This window comes from Cryptotermes secundus, unplaced genomic scaffold (assembly GCF_002891405.2).
Source record: "Cryptotermes secundus unplaced genomic scaffold, Csec_1.0 scaffold117, whole genome shotgun sequence".
Taxonomy (NCBI): Eukaryota; Metazoa; Arthropoda; class Insecta; order Blattodea; family Kalotermitidae; genus Cryptotermes; species Cryptotermes secundus.
Genome location: NW_019737981.1, coordinates 2,494,548 through 2,514,097, shown reverse-complemented (window position 1 = coordinate 2,514,097; position 19,550 = coordinate 2,494,548). Strand labels below are relative to the sequence as shown.

Sequence of the window (19,550 nt, the reverse complement as noted above, 5' to 3'; positions counted from 1 at the left end):
CCATCGTCGAATAAAGTGAAGTTGAGATCTTAACGATATATATAAAATTGTGTTCTCATATCTCAGTCTTCTGTATGAACAAACATTTTGGAGAACTGTAATGAAGTTCGATTTTGGCTTCATATAAAGGAATTCTACTGAATCAACACGAACCAGATTAAATCATTATACAACTTTTAATGTAGATATTTCGTACAAAGCTAAATCGAAATATCCTTCAATTAGTTTTGACAACTACCTATGCGGACGTACATGGATGATCTCTTTGTTACGAATTCACGTTATGCATTTAATATCAGGCAAGAATCCTTTTTATATTTTCCATCTCCATGTCCAGATTGGCTCTGGGGCCCACCCTATTTCCTATCCTGTGGGTGCTCGATGTTCTTTACTCAAGTATAAGGTGTCTGGAACGCGAAACTGACCCCTCGTCTCCTAGTGCCGAGGTTCAAAACTCGTGGAGGTTTACTTCCACTATCCGTATACGCCTTCATATGTGGGGGTGTTTAGGGAGAGGGGCAACAGTACTTCCATTTACAAAGAATGTCTGAGACGAATACAGCTTTAGTCAACTATGAAACGAATTATGCTTTGGTTGCGCTCCGATCAAGTTATGCAGTCCTCGTGACGGCCGTAGTGAGAGTCGTTTGCCTGTCCGTCTATCGTCTCGGTTCACAGAATGGGAACGTAACACAACTCGCAAACAAAGCATTCCACCGTCTTCAGCGATGCTCAACGGCTCTGCTTCCGGACTGCCACTAGCTTCTGTTTGCTTTAGTCTTTGACCAGGAACAGAAAGAGCAGACAGGTACACGGAACAGGCACTACCGGTTGTTCTAAAACCCCATTATATGTACCTGTCAGTTAACTCACTCACTACAGTAGACATGCATACAGAATTAGCCTGGTGGTACGACCCGAAGGTTCCAACACTGGTATTGCCATAGCACATCACTGAGCACGATCTGAGCCAGTTCGATCCACCTCATAATTCGACAACATATTTTTCTGATATTGTAACGGTATCATCATAACTTATCGGCCTTTATGGTGGCAATCTCCCATTAAGTATCCCCACTAGACAACTGGCCAGACATAACAAAGTTCAATCGATATGGGTGCCAGGTCGTGAGGGTAAAGTAAAAGTGAAGCTATCCCTGTACCAGGCCGTGAAGGCCCATAGGGTTGTGAGACGTTGAGGGTCCCACATTATCTAGACAATCGGCTCATAGATGGCAGTAAGTTTGTCAGCCTTACGCGCCGGCCGCGCTTTACTCCCCAGGAAAATTGTTTATAATGAAACGGCAGATCAACTGGCAAAGACGGGATCTGAACTTGCGTCCATAGGACGTGAACCAGCTTGCGGCAACACAGTAGGAGTTGCCAAGAAAGCGGTCAGGGACTGGACGAGCAAAGTCATCAAAAATACTGGGAATCCTTAACTGGACTCAAACAGGTAAAAGGACTCCCTACCAGAATAACGAAGGAGCTGTAAGAATTAAACAGAGACCAGATAAGGTGGGCGGTAGGACTATTTACAGGACACTGTCACCTAAAAGGACACCTTTTCTAATGGGGACTGATAGCTAACCCTATTTGCCAAAGGTGCCAAGAAAAAGACGAATCAGCCACACATAGCCTATGTGATTGTGAGGCCATAACTTACGTAAGATTTAGTTATCTGAGCCAGTTTTTATGGAACCAAATGACTACTATGACGTCACCGTAAAGTCCTACATTTCATTAGAAGTGTATGTTTGCTAAAGAGATAACCAGAAGGGGAAGTACAATAGATCACTGAAGGTCGCAGTGCATGGAGCAGATAATTGTGATCCACCCCTTTTGCACTCATTCATCCCCACTGAAGTTCTGTCCTCATTGTCCAGCCCATGATAACCTTACATTTCACCGCCCTAACAATACTGGATGACCTGCTTAAATCACAAAGTTCCTAGCATTGAAATGTCCCGAAATGTTCATTTACTTCTTCCCTCCTAAATTCAGATATTTTCCTGAACGCTTTCCTTCCAGACGTTTCTTATTTAATTTCTTCCATCGAAGAGACCAAATTCCGTAGATATGCAAAAGAACTGTCAAAAATATTTGTTTGCACAAATATATGTTTGTTTAAAAAAAAACAACCCAACTGTCGAATACTGTTTCTGTTGTACAGTATTCACTACCGTCACATCCGGCCTCTGGACACTGTTTTGAACCAATCAAAATCAGCCAACACTTTCACATCATATTTTTTTTAAGTTTAATCTTAATGCTGTCTTTCCATAAATGCACGTATATACCAGTGCCTAAACAACAAGTTCAGGCCCATATATACGCTTTCGTGTGCATAAAACGCATTTCAGTCCTCACGTGGTTGAAAATCACTGGCCTGTTTCATAACTAAAGAAGCAACTAATTAAGCACTACAGCATGAAGACGTATGGGGAAGTGGATGTATATTCCTACGTTTTCTTGACATCGGCGCTAGTTGGAGATGATTGGTGAGCTTCACGATCCGGCGGCTTTACATCCGGGGAAAAGAAGCCCCGGTACCCGTTGGATGGGAGGCTGAGTGGGCCCTAGACCAGCTCTGGACGACATAGAAAAGTGAAAATTCTCGTCCTCATCGGGACTCGAACCCCGATCCCTTGGTCGTCCAGCCCGTGGCTAGTCGCTATACCGGCTTTCGTTTCATAACTATGATACTTTAATTAACGAAGGAAGAATAAATAGAGAAAATGGGGTTTTCTGGAGTACGTTGTCCTTGAGGTTGGGGCACAATTTTTAATCTTCCTGTAAAACCGGTTCCAGTGTCTTGGCAACAATAATGAGCCGTGAAATAGACAGATTGCTCGCTCTATTGCGAGGCATGCGTCTTCTTTTCTTTGTTTCCTGTCTCCTTTAGCGACAATTTGTGAGCTTCTAAGTTATACAGAATCGGGTAGGGGCCGCGCCATAGCTCAAGTGGTTAGTCGCTGGCTTCCCACCGCGGGTCTGGTAAGGTGGGATTTGTGGTGGACAAGGTGGCACTGGGGCAGGTTTTCTCCGAGTACTTCGGTTTCCCTTGCCAATCTTCATACCACCAATTCCTCCACAATCACCCTCACCTATCATATGGGGCTGGTACAATAGGCCAGAAGTGGCCGCAGCACAAGGGACTTAGTCCCACCCCACTAGCAATAAAATAATTATACATGGTCGAACTGTATGATGTTCGTTAAGTGTAAATGATACGCACATGGCAAGCACGAAAGGAAGGGAAAACAGGAATGCCTAGACTAAAAGGTAAAATTGTCCCTGTGCTTAACTAATTAAGCACTACGCCATGAAGGCATATGGGGTAGTAGTAGGCATATTGCCTAGAATCTAGACGACATACACGTATGTTTTACGAAGCAGCATACTGGCAGCGACATAGAACAAAAGACAAAAACACAAGGTAATTTAAAGGCTATCTGATGTTGAAACGGAATTTCGATATCGAACAGCCGGCACTGGAACTGAAAGTAGCTCAAGGATGCAGGGAGCATCACTTGAGCATAGTAGGTCACATGACCTTTGCATGTCTCTTTGAATTAACTTCACGTAGTATGGAAACAGGTTTGTGCTTCCCAGTATTTGGCAATGTGGAAACAGGTTTGATCTCTGTCCGTCTCGCAGCTATCTGGGCGCAAAATGCTGCATGCCTTGGTTTAAACCGTTATATGTTGGTATAGCATTTACGTTTGCTGGGTGTGAGGATGACACTTGTAATTAGGATGGCCATATTTCTTGAATCCAGGATATATTTTGAAGAGAGGGAAGGAGGGAATGGAGGGGCACATTTATGTGCCGATATCTGATCATATCTCTTCTTTAAAATTAAGAAAAAGAAAACCCGCTGTGTTGTTATAGCGGGAATTCTCGGTTTGAGTCTCTGCCGGGTCACCGGATATCCCGAGAAGTTTTTTGTGCTTCTCTCAGTCCCTCCAAGCAAATACTGAGACAGTGCGTCCATTATGCCATGACTACCGCTTTTTTTCTAAATCCATCAAATTCATTATTCAGCAACCATATTTTTTTTTTAATTCGCTTAGTGGGGGGTGGAGTCCAACTGGGTCCGCTCGGCACGGCGGCCACTGATTGGCCTATTGTAGCCTGCCTCAGTTGATTATGATGATGGAGAACTTGGTGGAATTAAGATTGCCATGGGAAACCGAAATACTCGGAGAAAACCCGCCCCAGAGCCACTTTGTCCACCACAAATCCCACTTGACCAGACCCGGGATCGAACCCGGCCCGGCGCAGTAGGAAGCCAGCGACTAACCGCTTGAGCGTGGCCATCAGCAAACAGTGTTACCACTGGACAACATTGCCGTTTGAGACAGAAGTAAACATTAATAAGGCTATAGAGACCACTCTGAAACCGGGGCTCATTGACGTATTTCTTGATGGGTGGCAGCAGTTTTGAGGCTGTTTTAAAGTACTTCAATCATTGCGATTTAAGGACAGCAACTTTCTGAGGCAGTAACACTGTCTGGATTTTAACTATAATTAGATATATTTTTAGTCAATAATCATAATGAAATTTACGAAACGTTTGGAAATCCGTCACCAATCACATGGATTGTTGGAGCACATTTTGGGAACTCCTGTTTTAATATATTACCTGACTATATGGAACAGCTGAATTCGAACTGGATGGGTGACAATGCTGTTGATTTCATCTGCTAGCTGATACACATTTCTGAACCTGAAATATAACAATAATAATAATTATTTATTTATTTACCTGTTTACTCATCAGCCTAAAGGCCAGTTATAAAGTAAGCACGAGCAAAGAGACAACGAGAACACACACTAACCAAAGACAAAACAGGACAACCTGTATCATTTAGATAATAACCATTAGTTACTGCAATTAAGCCAACCTTATTGTAGTGATAAATATATATATATTTACATTAATCCTTAGCACACTTAATATTTTAATATTATTATTATTATTATTAAAAAGAATAAAATAATAACACCTTCATCAACAATGATGACGAACCGAGCAAGGTGGATGAGGTGCCAACGTTTTCCATTTATATTCGCGAATTCGGAATGTGCCGTGTTTAGATCTGTACCAGGACACCGTCTAGGTTTTTCACAATTTTCTCAAGCCTCCCCAGGCATATGCCGGAATAATACCTTAATTTAGACCATGACCGCTTCCTTCCGCATTATTTCTAATTCATTATTCACGGTCATCTAATCATTCGACGAAATTTAGTCTGAAAGTTACTGCGTCTTTAAGTGAATAAATCAACGACAGCAGTGATGATGGCAAAGGGATAGTGGTGATAGCAATAAATGTTGATATTGAACCAGAGGTTCAAGTACCCCCAGAGAGTACGTGAAGCCTCGTAAGTGGATGCGTGAAATACATTTCGTACATTATCAAACAAGTGCCTCAAAATATATCGACAATAAATAACAAATTTTATATGAATGAACTAATTAAGCTACTCACTCCCAACTAGGTGGAAGGGATTTATGAAGCACACTGTAGAGACGGGCAAGTTTACCAAGTTTCATTAAGACTGATTCAGGCATTCATAATTCATTTTTGGGGGGGGGTTGCACAGTCACACAGAAAGCATGGATCTCGCATAAGACTGCTTTAGGTAAATGGGCTAAGAAAGTATTCACATTGACAATTTGTAAGTAAACCGAGCCAGAAGACGGTCATTTAGAACGTAACATGTAATTTCACATTGTTATTATTATTTAATTCTACATGTGAATTAATACGAGTAATGGGTCATATAGCCGGTCACGGTAGCCGAGCGGTCTAAGGCATGCACTGTCTTCGCTCTCTCGGAAGCCGGGATCGTGAGTTCAAATCTCACTCAGGGCATGGATGTTTGTGTGCGTTTTTCTGTGTTTGTCTACAGGTTGCGACGAGCTGATCACCCGCCCAAGGAGTCCTACCGAATGTGTAAAATCTAGAAAAACCGAAGTGAACGGAGAAGTTCATGGAGGTAGGCCTAGGCCCACTGGGGCTGTAGTGCCAAGGAAAAAAAGAAACAAAAATGGGTCATATTCTGTTTCTCTTGTGTAAGGACTGAAAGCATCTTAATAATATCCGGTTGTATATCAACGTGATATAGATTTCTGTCTTCTGGGAAATGATGCCGTACAGTTTAGTAGGTGAAAATGATTGCTTCAGAGAAACTGCTCTCTCTGTCTTCAGGACGTTCCTTTGAAACGTGGGTACCTATCTAACAAAGTAGATGGAATTATGTCTCAGAAGAAAGCAAACTTCATAGTTACCACCACGAAAACCTCAGTTCTTACTTGATGTTAAATTAAATATTGCTGTTAAGCTTAATGTTCCCTTAAGACAAGAGACCAAATTCCACGCGCTTATATTCCACAGAGGAGAATTATGGGTGCATATATAGGTTTTCAGAGCACGCACGGGAAAATGAAAGATTTTGAACAGGATAAGATCAAGCATCCCCATTGTTTAATTAAGTTTATCATAAAGCCAGTGGTTAAAGTGTGGATCATTCTTTTATAGACATAACAGTAAGGCTACTAATAATAACAGTCATTCGGCATGGAGTCGAAATCATTATTTATAGGAATGGGTAACGGCTTGCATTGTAGTGAACTGTTTAACAAGCCCACACTAAAATATAAGTAATTCCTTTTTGCTTGTCACTGTGTTATTAAAAGACATGAACATGCAGAAACGGTTACGTAAAGTAATCTTATTGTTGTGAATGTGACAGACTAGAGAAAGTGTGTAGATTCCATTGTATATTGGAACTTCTTGTGAGTCTTATGCGCCATCGGAGGTGATCAGTTTTGACGTGAGACCGCTATCCCTCAAGATTCATTATTGGCATCCCTTCATCCATGAAATTAGAAAAGTAAATTGTAAGAATATTTATCGTATTTGTTTCCTTCTATTAGGCCTAATATCAATAATATTTGTTAATGGAAAAGGTAACAAAAAGTATGTTTAATTTAAAAATATATCACCTGTGGAGATGTGACTATTAAACGGGGTTTGGATTGGCTAATTTGTTTTATTGACTACTTGTACACACCACACGGAACTACAGGTTATTACAGCGCTATCGCTAATCTCCACAATTCACAGTTCACCACAGCACCCGTTAAACCCTTTCCAGCCTTCTGTGTCTTCGTCAGCGCCGTTCCCTGGTAACGGCTTCAACAGTGGAGATTGTTCACCTTCCCGCGCTTACGTCGTTCCTTTACCGGCTCTCGTATAGGACTGCTTTCCAGCTATTTCCTCCAGGATTCTCAATCCAATTCTCTGCTGCAACTGCCAACTCTTCTCAATTAATCTGCCAGTTGCAACTACAGAGACTTCCTCTATTCAATTCCTCTTCTCCAAAGCTGGAAGGCGTCTGGAATGTCAACTGACTTAAAGTCAAAGTCACATTGCGACTCACGGTCAGTCAGTCATTAAAACTTGGTGTCGAGCAACATCTGGGGCTCAAGACCAGATATTTATTACTGTTTTACAGTTACGGTCTTGCTTGCGTCGGGCGCCCTTTCTGACGAGGGGTTGGCCCTTGCCAGCGCATTCTTCCTCGGGTCTGAGTTCCTTAGGACTCGTGACCATATTTTATTTTCTCAGATTTGAGACTTCCCTTTTTGTCGCCTCCTATAACTCGCAGGGTCACGGTGGAGGTATTCGACCCCACCTCCACACCGGGTCTACACACCACATACTCACGCAGTCTACATTCAACTTGTACAGATTAACATGAATTCAGTGAGGTATTCAAAGTCGGAAGTAGCAGATATCGGAATATAGTATACTGCATATACTCTAAAATGTCGCTCTTGAAGGCCAGCGGAAGGATCTCATATCGGCACTTGGTCTTCAGTTAAGTATCCTGGTAGGGCTTATATTTCATTTAGCTCGTCATTATTTCAATATGAGTTACTTTAAGTCGTCAATAAATTTAGGTGTCAGGCCTATGTGCTTCATACGCATTTTTTCATTTTGCCTAATTTTTGTAGAATGTACGAGTATATCCGTTTATTCTGTGGCAGAAATTATGATCAGTCCTGTACGTGTTAGTATAACTAATACTTCTGGTATACTGAAGATAAGGGATGAGTGCTTGGCAGTGTTTCGCATCCAGATGGCCCGGAGTTTGAAACTGAACCAGAGATGTGTTATGTTGATTGAGATATTATATGATTTTCTCAGATCCTCCAGGCAAAAGCTGAAGTGTTGCTTCGAAATATTCCAAATCCGTTCCGTAAGACAGCATTTCTAATTCAGCCACAGTCTTTGTACAGTTCTGCGTTTTATAAATTGTGTAGTTAAATTTTTTAGGTTTTCACGGCGGTGACTATGAATAAAGCAGTCTTCTGGGATGTGGCAGCGTGTATATGTAGTGTTAACCGAAGTTTCGGAGGGTACATTCCTCCAAAACGTCGGTTAACACCACATCTACACGGTGCCACATCCCAGAAGACTGCTTTCTTATGTAGTTAAAATGTGTGATCAAATGAACAAAGAAATAACAACTGACAGATTTATTTATAACATAAACTGATGCTTTACACATTTGATGTGTCAAGTTGTGATACCCAGTAACACCAGGATCGCTTCTTAAAAGTTACATATTTCAAAACCGGTGATAAGGAAAATATTTCGAGCTAAAAATAGAAAGTAACAAGGGGATGATCACATAATGAGGAGCTTCAAAATTTGTACTCTTCACTTAATTAGTATTATCAAATGTAGAGAATGCAATTGGCGTGATATGTAGCACACATGAGGCAACATAAAAATGCACACGATATCTTGATTAGAAATCCCCAGATAGAATTTAAGAATTGACGGAGTAATCTCTTGAAAATTGAGGTTTGTTTTGGACACTCGTTAACAATACAAATATAGAACAATCCCTAAATTAATTCAACGAACGATTACTGCCCATAAAATTCACTATGGAGACTGAACTGCACATAAATCTTTCATCAGATTTTCTAAACATATAACAGATAAGCGTAATAAACTTAAAAGAAACGCTTCTGGGAATTTTGTGAACTACATTATGGCGTACCCACTTTCTAGTCATGTTTTGTGTAACTAAGAAAATTTGCGAAGTTTTTATGTCAGTTACGGCATATTAAATTTTATTTACAGTACATTTCTTTAAAAAATATACGATAAACTGGAAGAACAAAGTGCTTAAATTCGTGCCACTCCGATTTTCCTCGGGTAATTTGCTAGCAACCGGTAAATGCTATTCAGCTGTCAATTTAAATTAATCACTAACAAGATTATCTATAGTTCTATAATTATGTAATTGATTGCGATGGATTGAGCATGTGGCTAAGATGGGAAGACAAATGCGGAAATTTTATGGAGAAAATGCTGGAACGTTGCCAGTTCCAAGGCTGTGAAAGAGACGTGAGGGCAATAATATCATGGATCTTAGGAAAACAGATTGTGAGAATGAATGGCTTATAAAACTGGCTCAGGATCCTGTTCAGTGATAGCCTCGGATATTATTGGTGGCAAACCTTCGGGTTCTACTACGGCAGTGTTTTTTTATTGCTAGTGGTGTGGGACTAAATCCCTTGCACTGCGGCCACTTCTGGCCGAATGTACCAGCCCAAGATGATAGGTGAGTGTGATTGTGAAACAATTGGTGGAATGAAGATTGGCAGGGAAACGGAAGTACTTGGAGAAAACCTGCTCCAGCGCCACTTTTTCCACCACAAAACCCACTTGACCAGACCCGGGATCGAACCCGGGCCACCACGGTGGGACGCCAGCGACTAACCGCTTGAGCTATGGCGCGGCCTACTACGGCAGAGTTAGTTCAGTACCTTGTTTAATCAGAATTTATTCAGTGTACTATGCTATTTAATATGTGTAGGTAAGGCTATATCCATTATGGCGCACGCTTCTATCCCGTGGTTTAGTTCTTGCTTCTTATTCAAGAAGTCCGAGTTCGATTGTTCAACCGGAAACTTACCGACTGAAGGTTTTCGTGGTTTCCCACTCCCTCTGGGCTGTAGTAGTGAAGTTTCCCCAAAATAGGTCTTCGTCCCTTCTTTTCGCTTACTCTTCAATTCATAATTCACAATATCAGTATAGAATTCGATGATGTTACGATATGTGCAGGTAATGATACTTTGTTTTATAATACGAATCAATTCATGCATTTTTAAAAACGCCCGAAAAATTCTGGTCATCCTTAAACCCTTGGCTACTTGATGGTAGGTTCTGCATGTATGTGTGTCTGTAAAGGTATGCACGTACGCAAGCACATATATACATTCAGGGGTGAACAAAATAATGGAAACACTAAGAAATTGAGGAACAGATTATTTTTGTGTCGGTTACGTTCAAAGAACTTCAGATGGCATCACTGAGTGTTCTTATTCCGTTTGTTTACACTCTGTAGTGCCCGTATCAGTGCATTAGTGAAAGTGTTGAATGACAGTCCATGTGAAAGTATTGAAAAATGGAAGACTTGTCCGATTTTGCAAGGGGACAGATCGTTGGTGCGCGTTTAGCTGGAGCATCTGTGGCCAAAACTACCACATTATGAGGTGTATCGAGAGCGACAGCTTCTAAGGTAATGTCGGCATTAACGAATTATAGGAAGACAACATCAGCGAAGAGGAACAATGGGCGAAAATCAGCATTGACAAAATTATATCGTCGTATATTGAGAGGGATTGTTTCGAAAAATCACAGAACTACTGCAGCGCAGGTGACAGCAGAACAGAATATTCATCTTAAAGACAATGTTTCTACAAAAATTTCCGACGTGAGCTTCACAAATCCAACTTTCACGGTAAGGCTGCAATTGCTAACTTTCTGATTACTGAAAGTAATGCTCAGATGCGTAAATGATGATATCACGATCATAATACCTGGACAACAGACAACTGGAGACGCGCGTGAGATATGGTCAGACGAGTCATCCTTCAAGCTGTTTCCTACATCAGGAAGAGTTTACGTTTGGAGAACACTCGAGGAAGCCTGCAATCCGGAATGCCTGGTTCCAAGAGTGAAACACTTGGGAAGTTCTGTGATGGGCTGGGCATCAATATCGTTGTATTTATTACACTTTATGACCAAATCAGTGCAAGGGATTACGTGGACAGGTTTCGTAATCAGGAGTATCTCTTGATCCAGACGTTATTTCTGAATAGCGATGCAGTTTCTCAAAATGACACAGGTCCAATTCACACAGCTGGAACTGTTCAGTCGTGGTTTGAGAAATATGAAGTTGAACTTCAGCATCTTCCCTGTCCGGTACAATCACCAGATTTGAACATCATGAACCACTGTGGTCAGTTTTTGGGACTAGCGTGAGGAACAGATTCCCACCTACAACAACTCTAAAGCAAGTTGAAGGTGTTCTTTTAGAAGAATAGTGTAAAATTCCTCTGGAGATTGTTCAAATATGTACGAATCAATTCCAAGAAGGACTGCTGCTGTATTGAAGGCAGAAGTTGCTCACATACCACATTAATAAAGAAATGTGTGGAGTATCTGTATTGCGTCCATCATTTTGTCCGACCCCTGCTTATATATGTATATGTATGTGTGTGTGTGTGTGTATATATATATATATATGTATTCTCACCGCATAACGACTGGCACGGATGTATTTACTGAATTTTTATTATTGTCGGAATGGCTCTTACTTACTTACTCATGGAGCTGAGCCCTTCTGGAGGAGTCGCCAATTCTGAAGCTACTTGAGAATTTCCCAGCATTTTACGGAACCCGAAAGTTCATTACCGTGTTCACAAGAGCCCTCCACTGGTCTCTATCCGGAGTCAGATCAATCCAATCCATACCATCCCATCCTATCTCCCTAAGATCCATTTTAATATTGTCCACCCACCTACGCCTTGGTCTTCCCAGTGGTCTCTTTCCTTCTGGCTTTCCCACCAATTGCCTATACGCATTTCTCTTCGCCTCCATTTGTGCTACATGACCTGCCCACCTCATCCTCCTTGACTTGATCATTCTAATTATACTTGGAGAAGAGTACGAGTTATGAAGCTCCTCATTATGCAGTTTTCCCCAACCTCCTGTGATTTCATCTCTCTTCGGTCCAAATATTCTCCTCAACACCCTGTTCTCAAATACTTTCAGTGTATGTTCCTCCCTTAATGTCAGAGACCAAGTTTCACACCCATACAGAACCACAGGCAAAATAATAGTCTTGTATTGTCGGAATGGATCTACTATGTATAAATGCGTGTATGTTTATCTTCGTGGTTTGATTCACGACGCTTTCGTTACCTGAGACTGAAGCAGCCGCGCGGTTTAAGGCAAGCATTGTCTTCGCTCGCTCGGACGCTGGGGTCGTGTGTTCGAATCTCACTCAAGGCATGGATGTTTGGTGTGCGTATGCGTTTATTCTGTGTTTATGTTGTCCTGTGTTTAGGTGGCGGCCTTGCGCGGGCTGATCACTTGTCCAAGGTGTCTGTGAAAAATGATTAGGAAACTAAATAAGAGGCCACGGCCCTGAATGGGCTGGAAGAGCCATTGAAAAGAAGAGATACCGTCGAATATTAGGATGATTAATTAACAGTGAATAGGGAAGAATGTGGAAGGAAGCGGTTGCATTCGCGTGGAGGGGCTGAAGAAAATCACAAAGTATCACAGGGTAGCCGGCGCTTCCGCCGAGATTCGAATCGTGGATTTCCCTAAAAGAAATCTACAGCGCTATCGATATACCAGTCTGCTCGGTACGCATGTATGTATGTATGTATACAGGTAGTAGCCCTGTATGTATCTTCTTGAGGCACAATCCAGATATTTCGGTTCCGGTCAATGTTACGTCACAATAGGAGTGACTGATCGTGTGTAGAGCCGCCAGTTCCTCTTGATTTAGCAACAAACCATCTGCGGCATTACAGCAATAGTGGCCTATCTCCAACAGACGCGTAGCTTACATAGGCACCTACTCGTATTTTGCATGAAGTCTACAGGTTTCATCTGAAAATCCTTTAAATGAATTTTGGTGAAATTTGGCATGAGACGATTCAAGTGAATCTCATTTTCGATACATATTTAAAAAACAGCATTTTACAAAAAGTCCTACTTGACTAAGGTAGAAATAAAGTTGTCCCTGTAAAAATAAATTAAGTACCACAATGAAGACGTATGGGAAAGTGGAGGTATAGCTCCATTATTCTTGACCTTGGCACTTGATGAAGGTGAGCGCCAGCTACACGCCCCGATAGTACTCATTGGATAGGAAGCTGGATGGGCCTCAGCGCCGATCTTGACACTATGGAGAAGAGGAACATTTCTTACTCCAGCCAGGGATCGAACACCGGCCATCCAGCCCTAGTCCCAACTATACTCGCAGCTATTCTGGCTTCGCTACTCGACATAAAATATTGATTTCATTATGTATATAATATTCGATTATATTATTTTTTTTTTATATTGTGAATTTTTAACGGCATAGAAGAACTTATGCCTCTATCCATTGTATTGTTGCTACAGTTAACAGCAGAACTCCTTATACTCGTAATTTATTCTGTTGTGACCGTGGTTCTATATTCAATTTACACTTGGCCGAATTTTTTTTCCCTTGGCACTACAGCCATAGTGGGCCTAGGCCTACCTCCATGAACTTCTCCGTTCACTTCCGTTTTTCTGTATCTTACACATTCGGTAGGACTCCTTCGGCGAGTGATCAGCTCGTCGCAAGGCCTCTACCTGTAGATAAACACAGAAAACCGCACACGCAAACTGAACATCCATGCCCTGAGTGGGATTCGAACCCACGATGCCGATTTCCAAGCGAGCGAAGACAGTACATGCCTTAGACCGCTCGGCTACCGTGACCGGCCGAAATAGTTGTCCATATTGAATTTATTATAGTGAGTAATATACAATTCAAATGCTTACGCAAGAATGTGAAATATAATACTCTCTAGTGTAACGTCCATACTCAGGCCGCGCCATAGCTCAAGCGGTTAGTCGCTGGCTTCCCATCGCGGCGGCTCGGGTTCGATCCCGGGTCTGTTCAAGTGGGATTTGTGGTGGACAAAGTGGCGCTGGGGCAGGTTTTCTCCGAGTACTTCGGTTTCCCCTGCCAATCTTCATTCCACCAATCACCCTCACCTATCATCTGGGGCTGGTACATTCGGCCAGAAGTGGCCGCAGTACAAGGGACTTAGCCCCACCCCACTAGCAATAAAAAAGTCCATACTCTCTAATTTCTCTCTCAAACTTCTGATCGTCGTCACGTGTTTGGTACTCCTGCTTCATACTTTAGAGGTCCCACCTTCAAATCTTGGCATTACTAATCTGACTGAGGTTATCAGAATATTTCGTCATTCCTTCTGTCAAATTCCGAGATCTTAATTTACGTTTAATCAGAAAAAAGTCATCCACACTTCTTGTTTCTATAGACGCGTTTCGACTTTCATGCCATCAATATTCACTGTATATCTTAGACATTAATTAACATAATTTGACATGTAGATCCATTGCTAGGCAACGACTGCGAAATGAGCAACTATACAACAGCCGTTGTTAAATAACGGCTCCGCAAACAAGCACGTTTCCAGGACAACAAATGCAACGGTGTCTTGTGCGCGGTCTATGTCGAAATGATATAAGCAGGACAAGTTAATACAGTGTTAGCAGTCAGTCAGTCAGTCAGTCAGTCAGTCAGAGAATGAGTGAATTGGTTGGAGAGTTGCAGAGTTAGTTGGAGGACTGCTGCGGTACAGTTCTTGTGAGGAAGGGGAACGTCCGCAGTTGGAAGCCGTTACCAGAAAACTGGTGAAGGCATAGCAGGCTGGGAAGACTTGAGTATGTGTTCTAGTGAACTGTAAATTGTGTAAATTAGTGAAACGGTTAAAATTACTTATAGTCACGGATCTGTAAGGGTCCAATGAATGCAATTACCGATTCAAACCCCATGTATAGTCACTAAAAAACGTGACAATATACAGTGGGTACTGGTAATTGCCGCAAAGCATCCATTAAATAGTGATAGGTATGATAGGCATGGTTGACTTTTATTACGTTGAAACATAAATTGTTTCAAGCTTTACAGATATGATTTCAGTTATGGATGAGGATTGTTTTAAATAAGTCATAATTGCTTCCTTCCAAGTCCTTTATAGTCTCTCTTACATCATCATATTGGCCGCTATGTAACCTACGTAGTTGAAGAAGTGTAGTTACACAAACACAAGAATGTTCCAATGTGGTTGATCTATCTCAACAATAAATAAAGACCAAAACCAATAAGATATTGCATCGTATTCTCTAAATTCGTTCTTAATTCTGTTTTAGTTTTTTAAGGACTCGCAGTGGTTAGACGTGTATACTGTCGAATGATGACCTTGAATTTTGAATAAATAATTATTTAAAAGAGGGAGTTGCTTGTCAAATTCAAGGTACTCTCCCGGCAGTCGACTGCAGAGACTGAGGAAAGCTATAAAACCTGACCAAGATTCGAAACAAGTATCACCCGAATATAAGTACATTTCCCGGTCGTAATGTAGTTTCGCAAATTCTGGTTTCTCGGGTTTAGTTTGAGAGATGTGAAATTAATAGTAAATGCTCTGAAATGGCGGCAGGATGACAGTGTTGCAGAAATAAGGCCGATACGCTAATCGTGAGCTGCTGCTCTATGGAACATCAGACAATGACCGGAAAATTATGCACTGAAACTAAAGTAATATGAAAATTAATCAACCGTGGAAGAAACAAATGCCGACAGAAAGTGAAAGCGATGAATTAGGAGAAAATTTTAAATGCCAGATGTCATCGAAACGAACATGTGACAAGGAAGACAAAAGATAACCTGGCAGCCGGAACCATAAGATATTACAAATTCATGCACTGGCTTCATGAGCTAGGAACTACGTACATTTGAGCTCAAGGCAAATTAACAGGATTTCTCTGTCAATATTACTGACATGACTGACGTCATGAAACTTCGGAATCCTGTAGTGGTTCTGCAGTATGATTATTATTAAATCTACCTATCCAACAGAAACACTCCTCTAAAGTGATGTAATGTATTCTTCTATATTCGGACTTGTTTTCCAGTTGTAATGGATTTTACATTTTTATCTTACATTACTTGCACATACATTCTTTTTGTTGGCCTCTGTTTTGTAAATACGCAAGGTTAACGCACTTACTTTAACGAGGTTATTTTATAGGGAAGAATATAAATGTTATTATGTGTTTTTTGCACGATGTGCAGTAAGTGGACACATAGAGGGCTCGGTCTGTCTTGACTGTCTCTCCGTTTACTCATCCGTCTGCCCACATGTTCCGACTTGAGAAACACTGGATGGATATTGATGAAAACTTTTATATCACGAGTAGTTATGCCATTGGAGTCTACCCAAAATTCGAACTTTTCATCTCCTATACTAAGTAAAAAGGGCACGCGGTAACGTACTTTGTTGAGACACTATGCTACAAGCCGGAAGATCGCGGGTTCGATTCCCGATGAAATCATGGATTTTTTTTTTTTCAATTTAGCTAATCCTTCCAGTCAGACTATGGCCCTGCGGTCGACTCAGTCTTTAACAGAAATGAGTATCAGGAATCTTGCTGGGGGCTAAACGGCGGTGGCCGCGTAAGTTTGACAGACTTCACCGCCATCTGTGAGCCGACTGTCTGGAGGAAATGTGGGAACCTCCACGGCATGTTACAGGAAGAACTTCACTTTTTTACACTAATTAACATCAACACGATTTCTGTGATGTGCGAGTGACACTAGAGCCATTTTTTGTAGGGTCCTGGAATTATATGTACGTGTGTATTGTAACAGATTTCGAGAAAACGCGTAACTTTGTTAAGGTATTCTTTTTTGTAAATTGTAAGAAAGCAGTAAATATCTGTTGCTATATTCAGTGTAAGTAAATCTAAAGGAACGCCCTCGTTTCCCAGTTAAGTAGCTGAAATTAACTGCTTGGAATGGAGTCATTTCTGAGAGGCCAGTAGTGGCTGAGCTACTTGAGAGATTCCCCATCTTTTATTGAAAAGGAAGGTGCATTGGACTGTACACAAGATCATACCACTGCTTCGTATCCTAAGCCATATGAACCGACTGTACATCCTACAAGTCTATATCATTACGGTTCAATGTAATATTACCCATCTATCGATGTCTTCGTCTTTCAAATTGTCTCCTCCCTTCCGGTTATCAGACAACAATTTTGTAAGAATTTGTCATCTCTCCAAGGTGTACTGCATGTCGTGTCTATCTCAACCTTCCTGATTTCACTGTCCTTACAGCAGTTGGGGCCGAGTAAAAATAATTATGTTCCTTATTATGCAGTTTTCACTAACCTCCTGAGGACGGGAGGTCAATCAGCTCTCTCAGAATTTGCCTGATTTTTAATCAGGTGGACCTTCGAAATTTACTGCAGAAGGGTTCCATTAATTAAATTAAGTGTAACTGAAAACGACTAAATGGAAATCGGTAGCAAGAGTTTTAAAATAAGTGGATAGTATTTTGGCCGTGTCGAATATCGTTAGTGTACAAATGAGATGTTTCGCAGGAATTAACAAGTTCGACAGTTGCAAACTACTTGAAGTGGACCGCAAAGAGAACACAATTTGTATACTTGAGTGTCCGTTAAAACAGCAGTCGGCAGTCGCACTTTCTCTAAACTTTTGTTCGCCACGGATCTCGTTAGCAGCAACAATGACGTAAGCATGGATTTTGGTATAAAATGCTACCATAATTCAAGCAGAGGAAATTAAATTCTCAAGAACTGTAAAAAAAATGTTCCAAATTAAATAAAATAAAATTAAGATTATAAGAAAATTACAGGTACATATGTGTTGAGTAAATAATAAGCTATATGTGACAGGTCATCTCGAGAGAATAGAAAGCGACATGGATAGCGTTTACAGACAAGCCAAAGCTACATAGAGATATAGGCGAATAATTTGAAATATGCTACGAAGTCGGAATAGTCATGAGGCTAAGGTGTCCCATACACGTACGAGTCTGGCTCGCGAGTCCAACTCGGCTCGGGTTCCAATGAGCCAAAGTCGTCCGTGTGTGGGTCGCCACGCTCATACGCGTGTGGTGAAATTAATCCGAGCCCGGCTCCTCGCCGAGCCGGACTCGTGAGCCAGACTCGTACGTGTATGGGCCGCCCAAGCCTAATTATATTTTGAAGAAAGCCATCTTCTGGGATGTGGCGACGTGTTGATATTGTGTTTACCGACGTTTCGGAGGAACCAATCGCCTCCATCTTCAGGCTAGAAGAAAAAATAAAATCCGCGAGCGAGGACTCAGCGTGAGCAGGTGCTGCTTAGTGTTCCTCTATGAGGAGGCTACTCATCGACATATTCGACAATCCGAGACGCTATGAACCAAGAAGACCAAGCTACTCTGTACCCTTCCCTTCCTCCTTAGATGCAGAGACCATAGCACTATCCCTCGTTTCCATCAGTTCCAGCCTTCACTAAATTTGCCCTTTTTTCAAAATCTATTTCCATACGTAATTCCATTATTCAGGAGGAAATTAAGAGGAGACTGAACTCGGGTAATGTCTGCTACCATTCAGTCCAGAAAATGTTGTCTTCTCTCTTGCTGTCCAAAAACATAAAAATTAGAATATACAAAACTATAATTTTGCCTGTGGTTCTGTATGGGTGTGAAACTTGGTCTCTGACATTGAGGGAGGAACATAGACTGAGGGTGTTTGAGAACAGGGTATTGAGGGGAATATTTGGATCGAAGAGGGATGAAGTGACAGGAGATTGGAGAAAACTGCACAGCGAGGAGCTTCATAACTTTTACTCTTCTCCAAGTATAATAAGAATGGTCAAGTCAAGGAGGACGAGGTGGGCAGGGCATATGGCACGAATGGGGGAGACGAGGAATGCGTATAGGATATTAGTGGGAAAGCCAGAATGAAAGAGACCACTGGGAAGACCAAAGTGTAGGTGGGTGGACATTATTAAAATGGATCTTGTATAAGGAGTGGGCCTTCTCGGCCCTTGCACCGCGACCTACAGTGGTTTATTATGCTTTAAAATAGATCTTAGAGAGATAGGATGGGACGGTATGGATTGGATTGATCTGGTTCAGGATAGGGACCAGTGGAGGGCTCTTATGTACACGGTAATGAACCTTCGGGTTCCATAAAATGCTGGGCAATTCTTGAGTAGCTGCAGAATTGGCGGCTTCTCAAGAAGGGCTCAGCTCCATGAGTAAGTAAGTATTATTTTTTTATTTCTAGTGGGGTGAGACTAAGTCCCTTGTACTGCGGCTAGTCCTGGCCTATTGTACCATCCCCAGATGACAGGTGAGAGTGATTGTGGAGCAATTGGTGGAATGAAGTACCGAAGTACTGGGAGGAAACCTGCCCCAGCGCCACTTTGTGCACCACAAATCCCACTTGACCAGTAAGTAAGTAACGAGGTGGCTCCACATCATAAATTCGTGCTGCAACTGTGCTGTGATTGATTGCAGGAATCGAGAAGTACGGGATTGTGATAGCCTCCAGTGGCATAACTTTCATATCGAGTTTGG

General features: G+C 41.7%; 1 protein-coding gene across 1 annotated transcript in view; it reads right to left on the bottom strand.

Annotated features, from left to right (window-relative positions):
* Positions 1-19,550, bottom strand: part of LOC111870555 — a 116,520-nt gene that overhangs the window by 80,813 nt on the left and 16,157 nt on the right. The window contains exon 3 of the mRNA XM_023862930.2: positions 4,649-4,732. Within this exon, the coding sequence (XP_023718698.1) occupies positions 4,649-4,732 (84 nt within the window). The remainder of the gene's footprint in view (positions 1-4,648; positions 4,733-19,550) is intronic.